The following is an 18468-nucleotide window of genomic DNA, read 5'->3' as shown; positions in this document are numbered from 1 at the left end:
ATGGGTCGCCACTGCTGAATCTCATCCAAGGAGCCTCCCTCCTTGGGAATAAGGAAGATCAAGCCCTCACTCATGCTGTCAGGCATCTCTCCAGTGTGCAAGATGTATTGATAGGCGCTGCAAAGGTCTAAACCAAGCAAGCAACAATACTCCAAAAAGAAGTTGGGAGTCAAATCATCCTCCCTTGGACAGCTATCTCGCGGGAGTACTATGAGGGCCTCATGGAGCTTCTCTAGCTGGAGAGGAAGCTCTAATCTCTGACGCATCTCCTCAGCAACAAGGTTGGGCATCTGCGCCTAAACCTGCTCTCTGCATGCATCCTGATGCTCTGACTGAGGCTTAGCTGTTAGCAAATCGATAGAAGTCAGTAGCAAGTGCACGCATATTCTCAGGATCTGAAGCAATTGACCCATCGGGTCTCCTCAACTGGCTAACAGTGGTGTGCGCACGGTGGGGCCCTACCGTCTCAAAGAAACTCAGTCACCTACCTGGGTCCACTGAGATGCCTGTCGATGGAAGGCAAAATCAAGACGCTGCTCCTCAGTGCTAGTCAGTTCGTGTCGAGCCTGCTGCATCTGCTCCTCCAACCAAGGATTGTTTGGGAGGTGCTCTTGCATCCTCCACAAGGGAACAATGCCCTATCGGAGACGCCTCTCCTCCTCCCAGGTTGCAGCCAAGCGAGCTTCAGATTCTTGGAGGAAGAAGCGACTAATTTCAGCAAGTCTTGAGGCCACTCTACTAGCAGGGGTGTCCTGCGTGCCCAAACTCTCTGTTCAAAGTGCCCCCACCCGCTCTCTAAGTTGCTGATCCAGCAAGACCCTCTCAGGGATGCGCAACATTGTACTCCCCCTCCTCTATTTGTCTGTCATAGTGATTATCACTGGCGCATGGTCGGAAAAAGTAGTTCTTGCCAAAATGCAAATAGATCCTCCCATGTCATAGATGTGGTCACTGGCGTAGAAGCGATCTATCCGAGATAGATTCACTCCTCCTACTCTCCCGTCTGAGCGAGAGAAAGACAAGCCATCTAGGGCCGCACAAAGCCTGAATGCTACCAAGCATCAAAAACCCTCAAGGTCATACATAGCTGGTCCCAAGCTGCCAACTCAGCCTCATGAATAGTAGCATGGCCACCTCCAATTCTGTCTACCTCCAATTCTGTCTGAGGGGTCCTCCAATGTGTTGAATTCGCCCCCAACACACCACTACTCTGCATGCGGAAAATACTCTACAATATGCGACCAAAACTTTGCTCGTGTATTTGCCACATTGGGCGCATATATGTTCAGGAAGCCCATGAGGCACCCTGGACCTGCATAGTACTCTGCTGAGCCCTGCCTGACACAATAATGTCTCTGCCCACAATGGCCTGCTGCCATGAGCCCGCAATAGTTATACTTTCCCCTCCTTGGATGCCTCTAGGCCGAAATGCAGCCGACCGAAATGACTCATAACGACCACACAAAATCTGACCACATCATCTAATGCGTCTCTCACAAAGATGATACTCCTGAAGCATAAGAATATTAATCTCACCAACGAGGCATCGCTGAAGCTTCTGACATAGGCGACCCCATTGACGCTGAAACTAGGGTCCACCTAATCCCTGCACATTCCTTGAGACAATCCTAATGGAGTTAGTGAGAGAAAACCAATGTTGCAACAATAGCCAACCTCGCTATCTTCGAGGCCGGCTTGGATGGGGAGTAATCTGAATCCGAGCGACCCTGAGATAGTCGTGACTGTAGAGATTCTCCAGAGTCCAACCCAAGCCCAAGAAGAGGGTGCCGTCCGTCAGGCTACCTCCTCTGTCCAGGAGTCTTCATGTATATATACATAGCATGGTGGACTCTGCGTGTTAGCAAAAAAGTCTACCACAGTGTGTCTACATCCTCCTGTGTCAGGAGGTATCACCGAGAACTTGGCCAATGGAACGTCCAGTCGTACGGAACGGTATGGGATAGACTGAATGGAACAAGACGTTCCGTTCGACGTACAAGAACTACCCTACTCCATTCTATGGTTTTGTTAAACCATTGCTTAGTATGCAAGGTGGTGGGTCATAAGCTGTTAGGTACATAGTTGCAGTACTACCTCGAAGCAGCTTTTGTTCGCATACCTATTTCAAGAATTGTGATTGTCTATCTGCTTTGGGAGAGGTGTGGGTCATAGGCTGTCACGTCCATAGTTGAAGGACTACCTCTAGGCAGCTGCGGTTCACATACCTATTTCAAGGATTGTGATTCTCTCTCCGTTTTGGGAGAGGTGCTTCAGGGTTTAGTTTGAGACATCAGCCAAAGCTAGTCAAGCTCTTGCATATAATCCCCTAGAATTTGGCAAAGCTTCTTGTTATTTGTACAAATAGAGGTAGGGGATGAATTTTGCTAACTTAGGTGAGGATCTTGTTGTTACAGCAGGTAGATTCCCAAGCTTTTACTAGGTTTTTTGCTAGATATTCATATGGGCATTAATCTAGGAGTCGTGTTGAGTGAGGGTAGATCAACGTCCGGGGCTGCATACGCCCCCAATCTTCCTGTTTTTCTTCACCCCTATCTCATGAATAATCCTCCTCAATTTACCTCCCCCCCTACAATAGGAGGAGGGGGCATTCTTATGAGGGTGTTTTCTTCATCTGTTAGCAAGAAAATGCTTTGTTTGTGGCAAAGAAGAACACATGGTAGCTGGATGCACACGTAGAGTGGAACGTCCAAAGCACAGACAAGAGACAAACGTCGAAACACATTAGGGTACTTCACATGAGTCTATAGGTACTTGGAGATTATAGGTTAAGAGTAAGGAAGGAATTAGAAAAAGGAGGAGAAGAAGACAGAGGCAGACAGTGGACACACGCTCCTCAGATTTTTGTTATGTGCAGCGAAAGTGATTTATGGACTCAAGATGAGTGCTCAGTGCGTACTCAAGGTCCCTTTCAATTCATGAGAGAGATGTGCATGGTCTAGAGAGAGAAGAGAGAATGATACTGTGAGTGAAGGTTCTACAGAGAGAAAGAAGACTAACACCAAATGGGGTCCCAAACCCCCCTCCAAGGGCCCCCTCTCTAGCAATAGAGAGGTATTTGCTTTAGATTGCACAAATGCTTATACAATGGATCTGGATGCTAAGATGTTGATGGAATCTTGTGGTAGATGCTTGGATCTGCGAGGCTAAAGGCTGAAAATGCAAAATGCTACGGATGCTTTGCTAATGGGAATCTGAAAACTCCACGAGGCTATTGCTGATCTGGTGTGGCTGGTCTCGTGGATGGGCAGAAAACTGAAATCGATGGCTGATATATGGCTAAATCTGAAAACGCTGGTACTGTGGTGCACTCATGCTGTCAGGCATCTCTTCCTTGTGCAGAATGTGCTAGTACGCACTACAAAGGTCTAAGCCAAACACTTCCCATTACTGTAAATCCCATTACTGTAAAAAGAAGCTGGGAGTCAAACCATCTTCCCCTCGGCAGCTACCTCGAGGAAGTGCCTTGAGGACCTCCTGTAGCTCCTCTGGCTGAAGCGGGAGCTCAAGACGCTGGCGTATCTCTAAACAAGGTATCCGTGCCCACACATGCTCTTTGCAGGCCTCTTGCCGCTCTGACTGTGGCTCAACTGACAGTAGCTCATGATAGAAGTCAGTAGCAACTGCATGCATATCCTCTGGCTCTGACGCAACTGACCCATCGGGCCTCCTCAACTAACTAACACTAGTGTGTGAATGGCGAGGACCCACAATCTCAAAGAAATCACTAGTAACTCTGTCACCAACCTGTGTTCACTGAGATGCCTGTCAATGAAAAGCGAACTTGTGGCATCGCTCCTCTATGGTGATTAGCTCCTGCCGAGCCTGCTGCATGTGTCCCTCCATCCAAGGGCTATCTAGGTGGCGCTCTTGCATCCGTTGTAAGGATGCAGTGAGCAATAACCCGTCGGAGCCGCTTCTCCTCCTCCTTGGTCATAGCCAAACGAGATGCAAACTCCTGGAGGAAGAAACGACTAAGCTTCCTAAGGCCATTGGTCACTCTAGTAGCAAGGTCCCCCTGCATGCCCCTCCATCTGTCCCTCCATCCAAGGGCTATCTGGGTGGCGCTCTTGCATCCGGGGTAAGGACGCAATGTCCTGTCGGAGGCGCTTCTTCTCCTCCTGGTCGCAACCAAACGAGCTGCAAACTCTTGGAGGAAGAAAAGACTAAGCTCCCTAAGGCCATTAGCCGCTCTAGCAGCGGGGTCCCCCTGCATGGCCAAGCTCTACAGTTCCACAACCTACTCTCTGAGCTGTGTATCCAACACAATCCTCTCTGGGATATGAAGTATGACACTGCCACTCCTCTGTCTGTCTGCGCATTGTGAGAATCACTGGTGCATGATCTGAAAAGGTGGTCCTTGCCAGTATGCCAACTAAGCCGCCCATGTCACAATTGTGGCGATGACATAAAAGCGATCTATCCTGGATAGATTCACACTTCTGGCTCTATGGTCCAACCGAGAGAAAGAGAGGCTATCTAAGAGGGCCGTACAAAGCTTGCATGCAGCCATACATCTGTAATCCTCAAAGTCATACGTAGGCACTCCCAAGCAGCCATCTCTGTTCTATGAATAGTAACATGACTGCCTCCAATCATGTCTGAGGGGTCCTCCAACATGTTGAAGTCCCCCCCAATGAACCACTCCTCTGCATGAGGCAAGGCCTCCACAAGAAGAGACCAAACTCAACCTGTGCACTCGCGTGGTTGGGCGCATAGATGTTCAAGTAGCCTACAAGAGGGTACCTTGAACTTGCATGGTGACCCACTGGGCCGTGCCTGGCATCACAATGCCTCTGCCCACAATGGCCTGTTGCCATGAATCTACAATGGTCATACATACACCTCTCTGGATGCCACCAAGCTCAAAGACAGTTGACCAAAATGTCTCATAGTGGCCACGCAAAATGTGTTCACAACGTTGAATACGTCTCTCACAAAGGTGGTGCCCTTGTAGCATGAGAATATCAATAGCACCACCCACAAAGCATCTCTGCATTTACTCCCTCAGACGGCCCTGTTGGCACACAAATTGTGGACCTCCAAGGCCGTGTATGTTCCATGAGACTATCCTCATGGGATCTATGGGAGAAAACTGATACTGCTATAGTAGCCAAACGAGCTACCTTCGAGGCCGGTTTGGATGGAGAATAGTCCGCGTCTAAACGACCTTTGCGATAATCAAGTCTGCATCTCGTGTCTAACCCAATTTGTAAAAATGTCAAGTTTCTTTCAGAGTAAAGTTTAAAGTTTAAACCCATGAGCCTAGGCCTTAGGCTTGAGAACTATTTGTTTTCTTAATTTGAATGTACATGACGTCGTCGTACATCTCAAATTCTTTTAGTTCGTTTAGTACCGCACACCTTCGTACGTACGAGACCACCCTAGAATGGAGCAAAGGGTATTGTCCGAAAGTATGACCAGAGGAAGCACTTTCAGAATCCATGATAACAAGGAATCTCCACCTCCAAACAACGGTGTATTATCAAGGCTCTATCAATATAAAAGAGCTGTAATGCATGTAGGTGCCATTGTAATCTCTCTTTTGATGCTAATATCAAAACAATATCTTTGGTGAATAACATGGTGTGGACTTGTGTGCTAGCTATCCATACCCCAATACCTACTCTACTCCATATTTAGTTTGCAACCTCGTGTATGTATACTCTGAAAAGAGTTGGTGACAGGGGACAACCTTCCTTCATGCCAATGGTGTTAGCAATGCCATGTGACGGTCCTCCAAGGGACCGTACTCCGTAAGTAACTCTCTCACACAAAGCATATTTCCCCCTAATCATCCCTTGTCACTATATGACACAAGTTCGGGGCCCAGACGGGATCTAGGGCCCAAATTTGGGGACTTGGAGTGGCTTTGATCTCCGTCGTCCGATTGCCATAGTGAACTAGAAGTAAACTAGGGTAAATCAGGGGTGGCTAAACTCGGAGTGAACTCAGGGTGTAATCTACGGTAGTGTACGTCTACTGTGATGACACGATCACCAACGCATGCTAGCATGGTGGTAGGGCTCTCGTGTGGTAACCAAGAGGTCTGGGGTTCGACCCACATTCCGCAAGGCCGGTGACTAGCTCAGGCGGGTTCTACTGAAGGGGGTCAAACCGGTTCCCGGTCGGAACCCAGTGCTGTTGAGCTGCAGAAGGTCGGCCACCAGGGGGAGTAGTGGGGTGAGCCCGTCCCTGTCGGCGGCGGCTAGACACCCGCCGCCAACCATCAGCTGTCTGATCACTGGTCTCAGTCAAGGTACCAGCCTGTGCGTCCTATGTATCTGACTGTTGGGCGTGCTCAACCTTGGGAGACTGCGCATGCGTTGTGGGTCGAGGTCTCCTACGAGGACAAGCCTTAGCCAAATGGCCCATCTGTCTGCATAAGAAACACTGATTTGGGAGGCCCGAATACTCCACGCTATGACATAACCAACCTCCACTCACCCGAGGTAGTAGAATGACCTGGTTGTGGATGCAGACTGAGACGGGCAGGTCTGCCTCCTCGACAAGAACGTCGGTAGTTGGGTCGAAACCGTGGCGCCACAGACGGAAGTGTGCTCGAACTGCTCGGATGGCTAGGGGGCTCATTGCAATGACCTTGGACGCCATCTCGGGAGTCTCAAACTCTATCTGGTAGTAGCCACGTCCGAGAAGTTGAACATCGAGGATCTTGCCCACCTCTACGAGAAGGCGATCCTGAAAGAGATCGCGCACCTCCCCTTTGTTGGGTCTGGTGCCGAGAATCTTGCAGATAACAGAGGTGGCCTGAAGGCGCGCCACCTCTGCCTCTAAGCTCGCTTGCTCTGTCGGATGGTGGGTTCAGCGGGGTCGGGCGAGGGGGTTGTAGTGGAGTCCCTCTGTGGCGGAGCAGAATCCTCCATCTGTGTTTGCTGCTGTGGAGGGGAGTCGAAGGCGTCGATGCAAACAAGCGAGGCGGTATCGCCGTGAACCAGCACCGAAAGAAAACCCGAGGTGGGGGTAGGGAATGTGTACAGGCTGTGGGCAGCGGGAGGAAGGGGGGATGAGGGGTGGGCGAGTAGCACTGGGCAGTGCGCGACAGGCGGCCAGCTCAAGGCAACGCGAGGAGGGGGGGTGGGGGTGTGGCATGGCTGGTAGGGCTGGGCAGTGCAAGGAGGAGCTGGGGGTGAGTAGAGCAATGGCAATGGCGTGGGCAAGCAGAAGTGTGAGCAGCAGGAGCAAGTTTCCGCTCTCACATTTTTATATACAAAATTCCCTGTTTTGCGCTAGCAGCTTTTGGACCATATGCTTTTGAGTATGATGCTTTTCATGTAAATTGCTTTTAAGAGGCCAAGGGCCTTTGAACATGATCCATGGGCTCTCACTCTGGCAGTCTACCCGCGGGAGATGCAGAGTAGAGCCATGGGAGTTGTACCTTGTTGAAGCAATTTAAAGAAATACCGAAATGGGCGCCAAGGTTTGGGGCCAGTGCTCTCTTGGGGTGGAATTTTGCTATTCACTGTCTCGTGTCGTGTATCTCTTTCAGTTCAGTTGTTATTGAAGTGCTAAAAGTTTTTTCAGTTTGTTCTTTTCCGTTGGCACGTGGTGCCCGTCACGTGACATTGCTCCTTTTGGTTTAATTCCTAGTACCCACCAACTTATAAAGTCTTGCCGAGGGGCCTAAACGACTTTAACTTAGGCTTCAGCCTAGCCAATTCTTTACTAGTCAGATTCTAGTGCCGATTGGCCAACCATCTCGTGGCTGTCTGGCCTTGACTCCTGCGGGTGAAACTCTCGGCCAACAGCCGTTTCACACTGGCCACACAATGTCCGGGCACTTGTGATTTCAACAAGAGGGTCCTAAATATTAAATAAAAATCAAGGGAAAGAAATCAGCAAATATATATAATTGTTGTCACAGTCTCATGACACTCTTAGCTCCAGACCAAGAACTGATAGGGTACAATGGGGGTGTAGAGGTTCAAATAGTGCATGGAGTGTGCTAGTGAGTAGAGAAAGCAATCGCAAAATTTAAAAACAAGAGAGAGGAAAAGATTTCTGATCTAGGGAAAGAAAAGTAGCCCATTTTAGAGACGGGAAAACACGTATCAGAGAGAAAATCGGGGCTTCTGAAGAGAGCAAAAATCTCTAGGGAGAGAAAATCATAGCACAGCATTGGAGTGTCCTACTCAAACATAGAGTTAAGTTGGGACCACCTTATTGAGGAATAACATCATCACCAATTGGCCCGCGAGAAGCCTGATCATTTGCCACTTTGACCTAATAATGAGTACCCTAGCCCAAAGCCTGTTTACATGCCTAGTTCCATATTTAGGCACTCAAGTGCGTATGCTTCAATGGACTATCTTTTTTGGCCTGCCATCGGTGGGACTTTGTGAAGTCCTTTCGGTTCTTGCAATTGACATGGCATGATCCGTTTTAGAAAGAGTGGAACAACAATTGGAATGTCAAACTTTCCTTCCTAGCTTCCATTGTCTGTTCAGAGAGGGTTTCGGACCATTTTCTAGAGTCATGAGATACGAGAAGCAGAGATGTCTCGGATTGTTCCTGCTAGAGCTGCGCAGACTTAGGGAGAGCTTGTTGAGGACATCAGGGGGGAGAGAGTCTCAGAGATGAATCATAGATTTCTTTACACCAGCTAGGGGAGAGCTAGAGGAGCAGACATCACAGCAGATCTTAGAGCCCACCCACACTAGAGGTACATTGATTGTGCAAGCCATTGAGCTAGGTAGATCCAGACGCCCACGACCTTTAGGAGTCTCCCACCATCGACGAAGGTTGCAGCAGAAGATATAGATCACTCTAGCTCGACATGCAAGACGCCCAACCAGAGTACTGACCATGGAGGATGTTGATGAGATTCGACAACAACTGATGAGAGATCTCATTCGAAACCCCCCCCCCTCTCCAACCACATCTCGTTTCAATTCCGAATCAGCTTCAGATTCATTCCCTTAGTGTTTCAGTGTTAGTTCTTTGTACTTTCCGTACTCAGACATGGTATCAGATTCACCAATTGTAACTTTTTGGTCTCATAGGTCATTACTATTTAGTCAATACTTTGCATGATGGAGCTGATGGTTATATTGTCTTGTGGATGACTACCATGAGTCTATACCTTGCACTTTCTTTTAAAGGTGAATCTGCGCTTATCCTTATTCATCTAGCTAAATATATGCTGGGTGGACGAATGCTGGTGTTGTTTGATTGAGCCCGCAAAGGGCCGCGAAAATCGTGGGCAGCCCCCACCCCATCAAAAATAAGGAGGACACCCATGTGATTTGAATCACGGTCACCTGCTAGACAGGTAGGAGATCAACGAAGTAGGCTACATCCAACTTGTAACAGACTTGGACACTCCAAGTCAAGAATCTACCGCGACGGCACAAATAACCACTTCAAAACAGTTCACAGTTCACAATTGATTCGACATTGGCCCGGCGGAGTTCTGTGCCTAGAGATATTGGCCCCAAGGAGTATTTCTTTTTGTATTAATCTGTGTTCACAGTACAAGTACGGGCAGACGCTCACACTCAGACTCTGCGTCCAGATGCTCTGAGTTGTGAGAGGCTTACTCACATATTTAAAGTTACAAGGGATGCCAAAAGCAGAGCCCTAAAAGCTGAAATCAAAAGCTTCAAGTAAAAGCTTTGAAAATAAAGCAAAAGTTCTTTCTCTCTCTTTCTTTTAATAAGTAAAGCAGAGAGGCTTTCTCTTTCTCTTTCTCTTGCTAATTAGAAATAAAGCAAAGAGGCTTCTCTTCTCTTTCTCAACTTGCGTAGGAAAAGCAAGTCCAAAAGCTGAAATAAAAAACTGCCGCCCTGCCGCCCGAAAATCACGCCGCAATTTGCGGGGTCCCGTACAACTGCCACGTGTCAGGCCTCGTCAGCAAATTAGGGTTTCTGATTTTTAGTGTTAGGGTTTCAGTAAATTAGGGTTTTTGATTTTCTTCAATTAGGGTTAGGGTTTCAACAAATTAGGGTTTTCGATTTTCCTGCAGAGCGGGCAGCCACATCATCACTTTGTGACATACCCTCCTCTTGAAAGCATTGTAATCGCCCTCGATTACGCCTGCAAAACAGACAGAGGCCATAAACTGTCTTAGAAAACACTGACTGTTAGTACCTACGTACCAGGACCACACATCTAGCACATGTACCAATCGACAGTCACATCACGCGACATCACAAGACATCACATGACATTCAACATTCATTCGGATCTTAGACCATGATTTATTAGCAATGTAGTTGGCAATTGCATCTCCAATCGAGACCTCATCGATGCCCGATTGACTAACCCCTATTGCAACCATGTCTATTCGAGATCATTTAGACCAAAATGATGCAGTCATTTCGTCTATTAGTTCTTGCACTTAAAAACAAGTCAAGAACAAATCAGTTTCATATTCAAGAATTCCATTTCATAAAGTCATCCAACAAAATACTGTCAGCTCTCAGTGTCCCTGAAGCTCAAAGAGACATAAGTGACTCTAGTATTCAAAAGTCGAGGCATCTGTTGACAAAGGATTGGAGTAACTCCCCTCTTGTGCAAACCCACTGCACCAGATCTCCGGCCAAGCTGAATTATGGGTTCCATTTGGAGTAGACTATGCTAAACCAAAAGCTTCAAGGTAAAGATTCACATTCCGAGGAATATCTGCTAGGTCTTCCTCCTCCATTCGCTTCGCATCCAATGAGAAGTAGGTCTTGAATTTAACCAAGAACCGTCAGTTCGCTTTACCTTCTTTCTTTCTTTCTGTGCCAATTTATGTTTTGGAACGAGTATCTGCTCGTTTTCTCCAATTCGAGTTGTTCATCATCAGGCACATCCCCTGCAAAAGGCTTCAAGAGACTCACATGAAAAACATTGTGAATCCTCCAAAGTATTCTGACAGCTTCAGTCCAAAGGAGATATCATTCATCTTTTTGGAAAATCTGGAAAGGTCCACACCATTTCATGTTAAGTTTTCAAAGAAGGCTGCCAGAATACTTGGAGGATTTTTTTTTCCTTTCCCTTTTTTTTTCCTTAAAAGGCCTCCAAGAGAAAGAAAGCCTCCAAGATTTTTTTTTCCTTTCCCTTTTTTTTTTCCTTTCTTGGGCGTGCCGTCCCATAATGTAAGAGCACCCAATCCTTCTCCTTCAATTTCAAATCGCGACAATCGTGATCTACTGCCTTTTTCCGTCTTTTCTGAAATTTCTCCAAAGCCTTCCGGACCAAGTCCCTCATGAATTGGTCGGCTTCAAAGAAAAATCTTATCGTTTGCGCTAAGGAAGGGTAGGACCTTCGTAGCAAATTCAAAAATCTCAAATGGCATCTTCCCCATCAAAGAGTCAAACATGTTTCTGTAGGCATACTCCACCAAAGGTAAAAACCTTTCCAAGTAGTCTTTTGATCCAACCAAGAAGACTTCAACAAAGCTAGTACCACTGGATTAGCAATCTCTGATTGCTTGTCAGTCTGCGGGTGGAATGATGACGAGAACTGCAACAGCGTGCCTATGTTCTCCCCAAATAGCCGTCCGAAAACAAACTCGTGAACCTTGGGTCCGTGTCGGAGATAATCGTCTCGGACATGCCATGTAATCTAAAGACATGGGCAATAAACAGGTGTGCCCACGCTGTGTTCTCGGGAGATGAAATCCATTTCAATATTTCCCAGGGCGAGTGGTTATGGGTAAAAAGGCTGTAACAATCCCTGTGCTTTATGCCTGTCAAACTTGACCTTCTGGCATACCAAGCAACTACGCACAAACTCGTCCACATTCTTCTTGAGTCTCAGCCAAAAGACGTATCTCTCTACCCCTTTCAAGGTAGTAGCAATGCCGCAGTGACCCGTCAAAGGCGGATAGTGGCATTTGGTTAGAACCTTTTTCCTCAACGGTTGTGTAATGCACAACATGGTTTTCTTCATCTCTAGTGGGTGGTAACTCGCCTGACAGGCCCTCTGAAAAGCAATCAGCATTTGTGTGGAGAAAATCTTGGCGTTCTTTTGTTCAGGTCAAAACATATTCAACCTTCATCCATCGTTCAGTTCTCTCCCCCAAAAAAAAGTGACTAAAGAAATTGAAATTTCATCAAGTACAATCTCTGAGCCCTTCATTTGTCAAAGTCGCATTCTCGGCCCGGTAGTCAACCACGGCGTTGTTCTTGTGGTACCAAGGGATTTCGAGTAGAATGTCACAACCTTCCAAGGCAATTACGTAAAACTCCGCGTGCCCTAAACACCCCTGTCATTGCAAACGAAGTTTGCCAATGCTCGGTGTAATGGCAACATCCCGTCTGGTGCCACTCGAACTACCTCTGCCTATGGCCTCAGCCTGCCAGGCGTAATTCCAAATCGAGCAGCAAAGTCAAGAAGTTGGCCTTGGCTCCTTCAAAAGAGCTTCCTGAGCTTTCCCATTACCCGACAAAGTTTTTACTTTCATTCATCTGATTTGGTTCAGGCCCCACCCAATGTGGTACCAGTTCTGCTTTCTATCTGCCTTTTCTGCCATGTCCCACAGCTGCTTTAGAACTTTCTAGCCTTTCTTCATCCTGTTCATTCGGTGCCTTTTTAGGGCACTTCGCGGAGATATGTCCAGTTTCCCCGCATCCAAAGCACTTCCCCTCCTTTACGTAGAGAGCCTTCTCTTGAGGAGTAAGCTTGGGTCGTGCATCTTTTTCTTTTTGTTCTGGGTTGCTCTTTCTTTTTCTACTTTCATTTTTCGAAGTCTGTTCAGCTCTTTGCGTCATGATCTCATCTGTGGGGTAGGTCAGACTGTCATAGTGGATGGCAAAACCCCGTTTCGCATGACTCATCAACTCCTGAATAGAAATTGACTTCTGTTCCAAGCAGTGATCTCGGATCTCTGTAGGTAGACCCAAGGTAAACCGCTCAATCTGTTTCTTGAACGAGATCTTCTTAAATGAAGAGGCGGGTAGAAAAGAGCTCTAGAATCTCTCACAATAAGCGTTCACTGTATTTTTCTTGATCATCCGAAGATCGTTCCAAGCAGTTCGTATGTCACGTTCATACTCTGGAGTCAACCAAGAAGAAATAAAAAGCCTCTTGAATTTCAGCCATTTAACTGGCGCAGTCTTGCTTAATAGAAGCGTGGACCACCAAGTTCGAGCATTCCCCTTAAAGTAAGAGGCAGCTCTCCGAATCTTAGAGTGCTCTAAGTAACGTCCTCCCGCGAAAGCGATGTCAAAGTGCTGTACAAAGACAAAGCCTTCGAAGCATCTCTATAACCAGAAAACGTGTCAAATGTAATTGATTGTCCACCATCCTAAAACTCTCGGACTTTCTTGCTTTTGTCTTCCAAAAAGTCATACTAGTTGGCTTTATAAAAATTCTTCTTCTTTGCATAAAAGTTGCTGTCATCAGAGTCTGAGCTGTCTGAAGACGAGTCCTCTGTAGAACCGTCACTCACGGGGCGAGATTTAGACTTCTTTGTATTTTTCTTGCCCTTTTCGAAGCGTTGCTTCTTGCTTCGCTTTTTGCCTTTTCGGTCTTCTTCGCTCGACTCAGATGAGCTAGAAGAACTGTCAGAAGAAGAAGAAGAAGTACTGGGTACTCCAAATCGGACACGCTTCTTCTGTTTCTTTGCTTTTTTAAAAGTCGTCTGACGACCCAAATAACCCCTGGGAAGTCAGTGCCTTTTTTTTGCTTTTTTGCCGTGCTTTTCAGTTTTGTTCTGCACGTCAAAAAGCTGAGCAATTCTTGCATTAATCACCTTTTCTAATTCCTGCTCTGTGTACATCCTGGGAGTAGGAGGTTTCTTGGGTGGTTCTATGGTCTACCGCCACTGCGTGTGCACCTCCTCGAAAGAGGTCTCTCTTATATATTTTACAAATTTTGGGTCCTTTGCAAAATTGAGCATCATCTTTGTTGCGTCGCCGATCAGTCGTTGACGGTCCATCTCTTCGAGCTCCGCCTGAGTAGGTCGAGGCGGGCCGTACTCCTTGCATGAATCTTCGTTGTGATCCCTTCCCGCATCTCCGGATGCAGAGGGAGTCGACTGATCTTTGCCTGAAGCCATAGGTGCCGCGGAAAAAAAGTTTGGGATCGGATTTTCCGTAGAAGAGAAATCGGCCGTGCTTTGATACCACTGTAACAGACTTGGACACTCCAAGTCAAGAATCTACCGCGACGGCACAAATAACCACTTCAAAACAGTTCACAGTTCACAATTGATTTGACACTGGCCCGGCGAAGTTCCGTGCCTAGAGATATTGGCCTCAAAGACTGGCGCCCCTTTCAGTATTAATCTGTGCTCAAAGTACAAGAGTGCGGGCAGGCGCTCACACTCAGACTCTACATCCAGATGCTATGAGTTGTGAGAGGCCTGCTCACATATTTATAGTTATAAGGGATGCCAAAAGCAGAGCCCCAAAAGTTGAAATCAAAAGCTTCAAGTAAAAGCTTTGAAAATAAAGCAAAAGTTCTTTCTCTCTCTTTCTTTTAATAAATAAAGCAGACAGGTTTTCTCTTTCTCTCTCTCTTGCTAATTAGAAATAAAGCAAAGAGGCTTCTCTCTCTCTCTTTCTCAACTTGCATAGGAAAAGCAAGTCCAAAAGCTGAAATCAAAAACTGCCGCCCTGTTGCCCGAAAATCACGCCGCAATTTGCGGGGGTCCGTACAGCTTCCACGTGTCAAGCCACGTCAGCAAATTAGGGTTTTAGGGTTAGGGTTTCAGCAAATTAAGGTTCTGGATTTTCTGAAGTTAGTGTTAGGGTTTCAGCAAATTAGGGTTTCTAATTTTCCTGCAGAGCGGGCAGCCACGTCATCACTTTGTGACACAACTCACGTACAATAAGCTCCATTTTATAATTGAATGAATAAGAAAAGGCGGGTGGCTAGTGTGCAATGCCCCCTCCACCCTTTTCCGCATGGGATTGGCGGGCGACAACGAAAAGCGTTTACATCCTTGATATAAAGTTCCTTTCAGTATTTACTTTCATTATTATGTCCCTTGAGAATCATTTTTGTAAACTTGTTTATTGTATTTTTATGTTTTAAGTGTAGCCCTTGTTCACCTTGTTTTATCACCTCTTCCCTCACAGTTTCCTGTTTTTTATCTCAATTTCCTTGCAAAGATCTGAAGACTTTTTTTTAAAGGAGAATTATAACTGTTAATTGATTATCTAGTATGCGGGCTGTTACATTGGTCATTTTGCCAGGTTGTTGCTTTGCTTTGTGTGGATACATTGAGAAAGGATCATGTTGGCACAGGCAGGCCATTCACATCTGATGAGCAGGAATTTATTACAGCTGTTGCGCAAGCAGCCACTGAAGCCCTGAGCACATTCTTAACAGCTGTTTCAGGAAACTTTAGTACAAAAATCATCATAAAGGAGCTTCAAGAACAACTTCAGGAAGTAGAGGACTCTCACAAGGCCAAATCAAAAGGTGAGCAAAAGAAATCCCTCCAAAATGATGGCACAGAAGGGGAACCTAATCCAGAAGGGGAACCAGAGGAAGGAAAAGATGAAGGAAAGGAGCCTATTCAACTGGATGAGACTAACAGTAACGGTGGAGAAGATGCAAAAAATGGTGATAAGGATCCTGATGCTAATGAGCAGGACGATGTAGAGGATAACGCTGAAGAGGATGAGATTGAGGAGGAGGAGGAGGAGGCTGAAGAAGATGAAGGACAGGAGGAAGCCGAACAACATGATGATGTGGACGATAGTCACAGGCAGATGCAGGAAATGAGCAAGTATTTGAAGCAACAGCAAAAGAAAGTGGCTAAATTGCAAAAGCAATTTCAAAAATGTCAGACTCGGTTAGAGAAGCAAGCAGCCAAGGTCATTAAGCTGGAGAAGCAGCTAACCAGATCCAGTGGTATGCTAGACCATCTGTGCAAACTTCTAACCACGGTTCTGGACCTAATCATCAAGCATAAGGTGGTTATTCCTACGAAACACGTCTATAATCGCGTTGCTTGAGCAATCTTCATCACTTGTCAGTTTACTGCCCAGTGCTTCAACAAGGTTAATCTCTTAGTTTTTTCAGGATGAGGTGTTCGGACAAGTTAAGAAATGCTTGTTTCCAGCTGCTTCTGTTCATCGAGTATTAAAGGTAAGAGACATAAAAGTTTCAAATATTACTGCTTGTTTATTCTTAGTTAAATATACCCTTTTCTTGCAAAGTTGGTTCTTGTTTAAGACAGTTAATTGCATTACTTTCTATAGTTCTTGCTTTCCATTCAGTGGTGAAGATTTTCAATAGTGAGGAGCGTGTTATTGCAGGCACTCCTTCATGTCCTTGGTCAGAGTGACACTGTCGTACATGACTGGACTAAATCTCGGCAGGTTTTAGATGAGAAAATCTGCATGGTAGGTTTTTTTCAGAATCAATAAATCACAAGTTTGATTGCTTAAGAGTGATGGACCTATGAATCTAATTATTGTGTTAAGATTTTTCTGTACAGGACATGATTTTTGTCTCCTAAGTTGCGGAGTTTTAGAAACTCTGTAATCCTTTGCCTTGGGCTCGGTGAACAAAAATGGATGTATTGAAGAAGAAAATTTAATTTTGACTTTTTATTACCTTCACGCTTATTTGTAGCCCAAGATGTGCATCACAAGCAGTTCTCAGTTTTCTGTGCTTATAGATAGACTGCTACTCTTAAAAGGAAACCTCTGATTTTATCTGCAGTTGTAAGAGCAGGACAGTAATTTGAATTAGACCAGACATTTTTCTCTGTTGTTTCAAGGCGCTGGACATAGCTCACGCAGATACAACTCTGGTTTCTTCTAAAACTTAGCAAATTTTATGTATCAGGTGATGAAAGAGTATAGTTCACGCAGTGAAATGGACTTAAAAAAGTGGGACCTATCTGATATTTTCTTGGATGTAAGCTCTTATACTAGTTTATTGCAATGTTTAGCCCTTGTACTGTATTAGTATTTTTTCCTTGAAGTTGACCATGGATCTTGCATGACGTCACTCATAAAAATGCGTACACTGGCTTCGCAGGGTCTAACTGAAATGCAGCTTTCAGAGGAGGCACCTATAGGATATGTATGTATGATTGGCTGCTATCTTTATGTTTGACAGACGAATCTCTCCTTTAAGGAAATGGATTTGGACTTTTCTTTTGATTTCTTTATATTGTTATAAAAGCCTGAATTGATTTCTTTGTATCACTATAAAGTCCTGTATAATTGGGTTGATGCTGTCTTGCAGCTTGCCCAACAATGGCTTGTGGCTGCCAAGAAGGTAGCTTTTGAAACAATGAAATGCAAGGATTACAAGACAAAGAATGAAAACGCTGCAAAGGTGCGCTGAATATCCATTTACTTTTTTCTACCTCTAGAATAAATGCACTTTTAGCTAGTATATATGTCCTTCTGTCTATTGAAGCGTTCGGGAAAAATGTCTCAGCTTAGAATTGTTCCTCTTAAAAATTCGGTAATGCCGGTTAAGAGCAGGAAAAAAAGGAAATAATCCCTTTAGTATTTGTGAGAAAAAGTGTAATAGCTCAAATTTCTGAAATTTTCTCTTTGAAAAAGCATAAAATGGAATTGTGTATGTTAGGAAAATGATGTTTTTTGAACACTGGGCAATTCCCAGCTTGGTTTCTACTGATAAAATTGAGACAGAGGTCTCATAGGACTTATTGATTATTGATAGGACTTTGCGGATGCGGAGTTGGAGCAAATGGTAGCAGAAATTGACTTGAGAGTGGCTATTGATGAAGAGAAAAAACTAGCACTTCAGCTGGAGGACTTGCAGGCAAATTTTGCCAAGGAACTGTCCTCTAATCCAACCAGTGAAGTTCAAGAGCAGAATGTAGAAGAGGAAGATGAGGAAGAGTAACTCTACCTTTCGTGTAGTTAGGGAGGATTAGCAGGTGTGAACTGCAGAACAATGATTTCTTGTCTAATGATGCTTCTTGAATACCTTGTGAATAGCTGTAGGGAACAAGGGTTGTATGGGGTTCCCAATAGAAGCAGAGACAAAAAAGTACAGGCACTTGCACAAATAACAATCAATGCGGGTTCCAAATGCTAGAAAAGATTTTACATTACAGGATCTGCCAATCGCTGGCAAATTGGCAATTGCTTGCTAGGTTCCTCTTAAAGTAGGTCACCTTTCACTTAGGCGGTCTGTTTTTTTTTTTTTTTTTGTGTTGTGGGGGGGGGGCACCCTTCCAAAGATGCAAGTATAGCACGTGAATGCAAAATAAAGGGTATTTTAGTTGGCAACTTTTTAAGATTTAACATGATTACATTTACAAAAAGGGTTTCTTATTGTGATGTGAGTAAAAAACGCATTAATTTTTTTAAGAAAAAGGGTTCATTTTATTACCTCATAACATATAAGTATAGGGGTTTTTAGTGCCCTTTGAACGTTATATAGGTTGTGATTTCTTACTTTATGTAGTGCCCTTTGACCTACCTAACAATCAAGGTTAATTCTTTGTAAAGGAATGTGGAAAGACAGCCCAAAGGTTTTTATCTCCTTACACATTCGAAA

General features: G+C 45.3%; 1 protein-coding gene across 1 annotated transcript in view; it reads left to right on the top strand.

The window, feature by feature from the left end:
* The window catches only part of LOC147463203 (uncharacterized), a 44492-nt gene extending 26471 nt beyond the window's left edge, over window positions 1-18021 (top strand). The window contains exons 5-11 of the mRNA XM_086487716.1: window positions 15165-15890; window positions 16000-16065; window positions 16236-16322; window positions 16771-16842; window positions 16966-17010; window positions 17176-17268; window positions 17623-18021. Coding sequence (XP_086343842.1) covers window positions 15165-15890; window positions 16000-16065; window positions 16236-16322; window positions 16771-16842; window positions 16966-17010; window positions 17176-17268; window positions 17623-17808 — 1275 coding nt within the window. The 3' untranslated portion in view covers window positions 17809-18021. The remainder of the gene's footprint in view (window positions 1-15164; window positions 15891-15999; window positions 16066-16235; window positions 16323-16770; window positions 16843-16965; window positions 17011-17175; window positions 17269-17622) is intronic.
* Window positions 18022-18468: the final 447 nt, after the last annotated feature.

This window comes from Adiantum capillus-veneris, chromosome 2 (genome assembly GCF_014529385.1).
Source record: "Adiantum capillus-veneris isolate H3 chromosome 2, ASM1452938v2, whole genome shotgun sequence".
Lineage (NCBI taxonomy): Eukaryota > Viridiplantae > Streptophyta > Polypodiopsida > Polypodiales > Pteridaceae > Adiantum > Adiantum capillus-veneris.
This window is presented reverse-complemented; position numbering and strand designations above follow the sequence as displayed.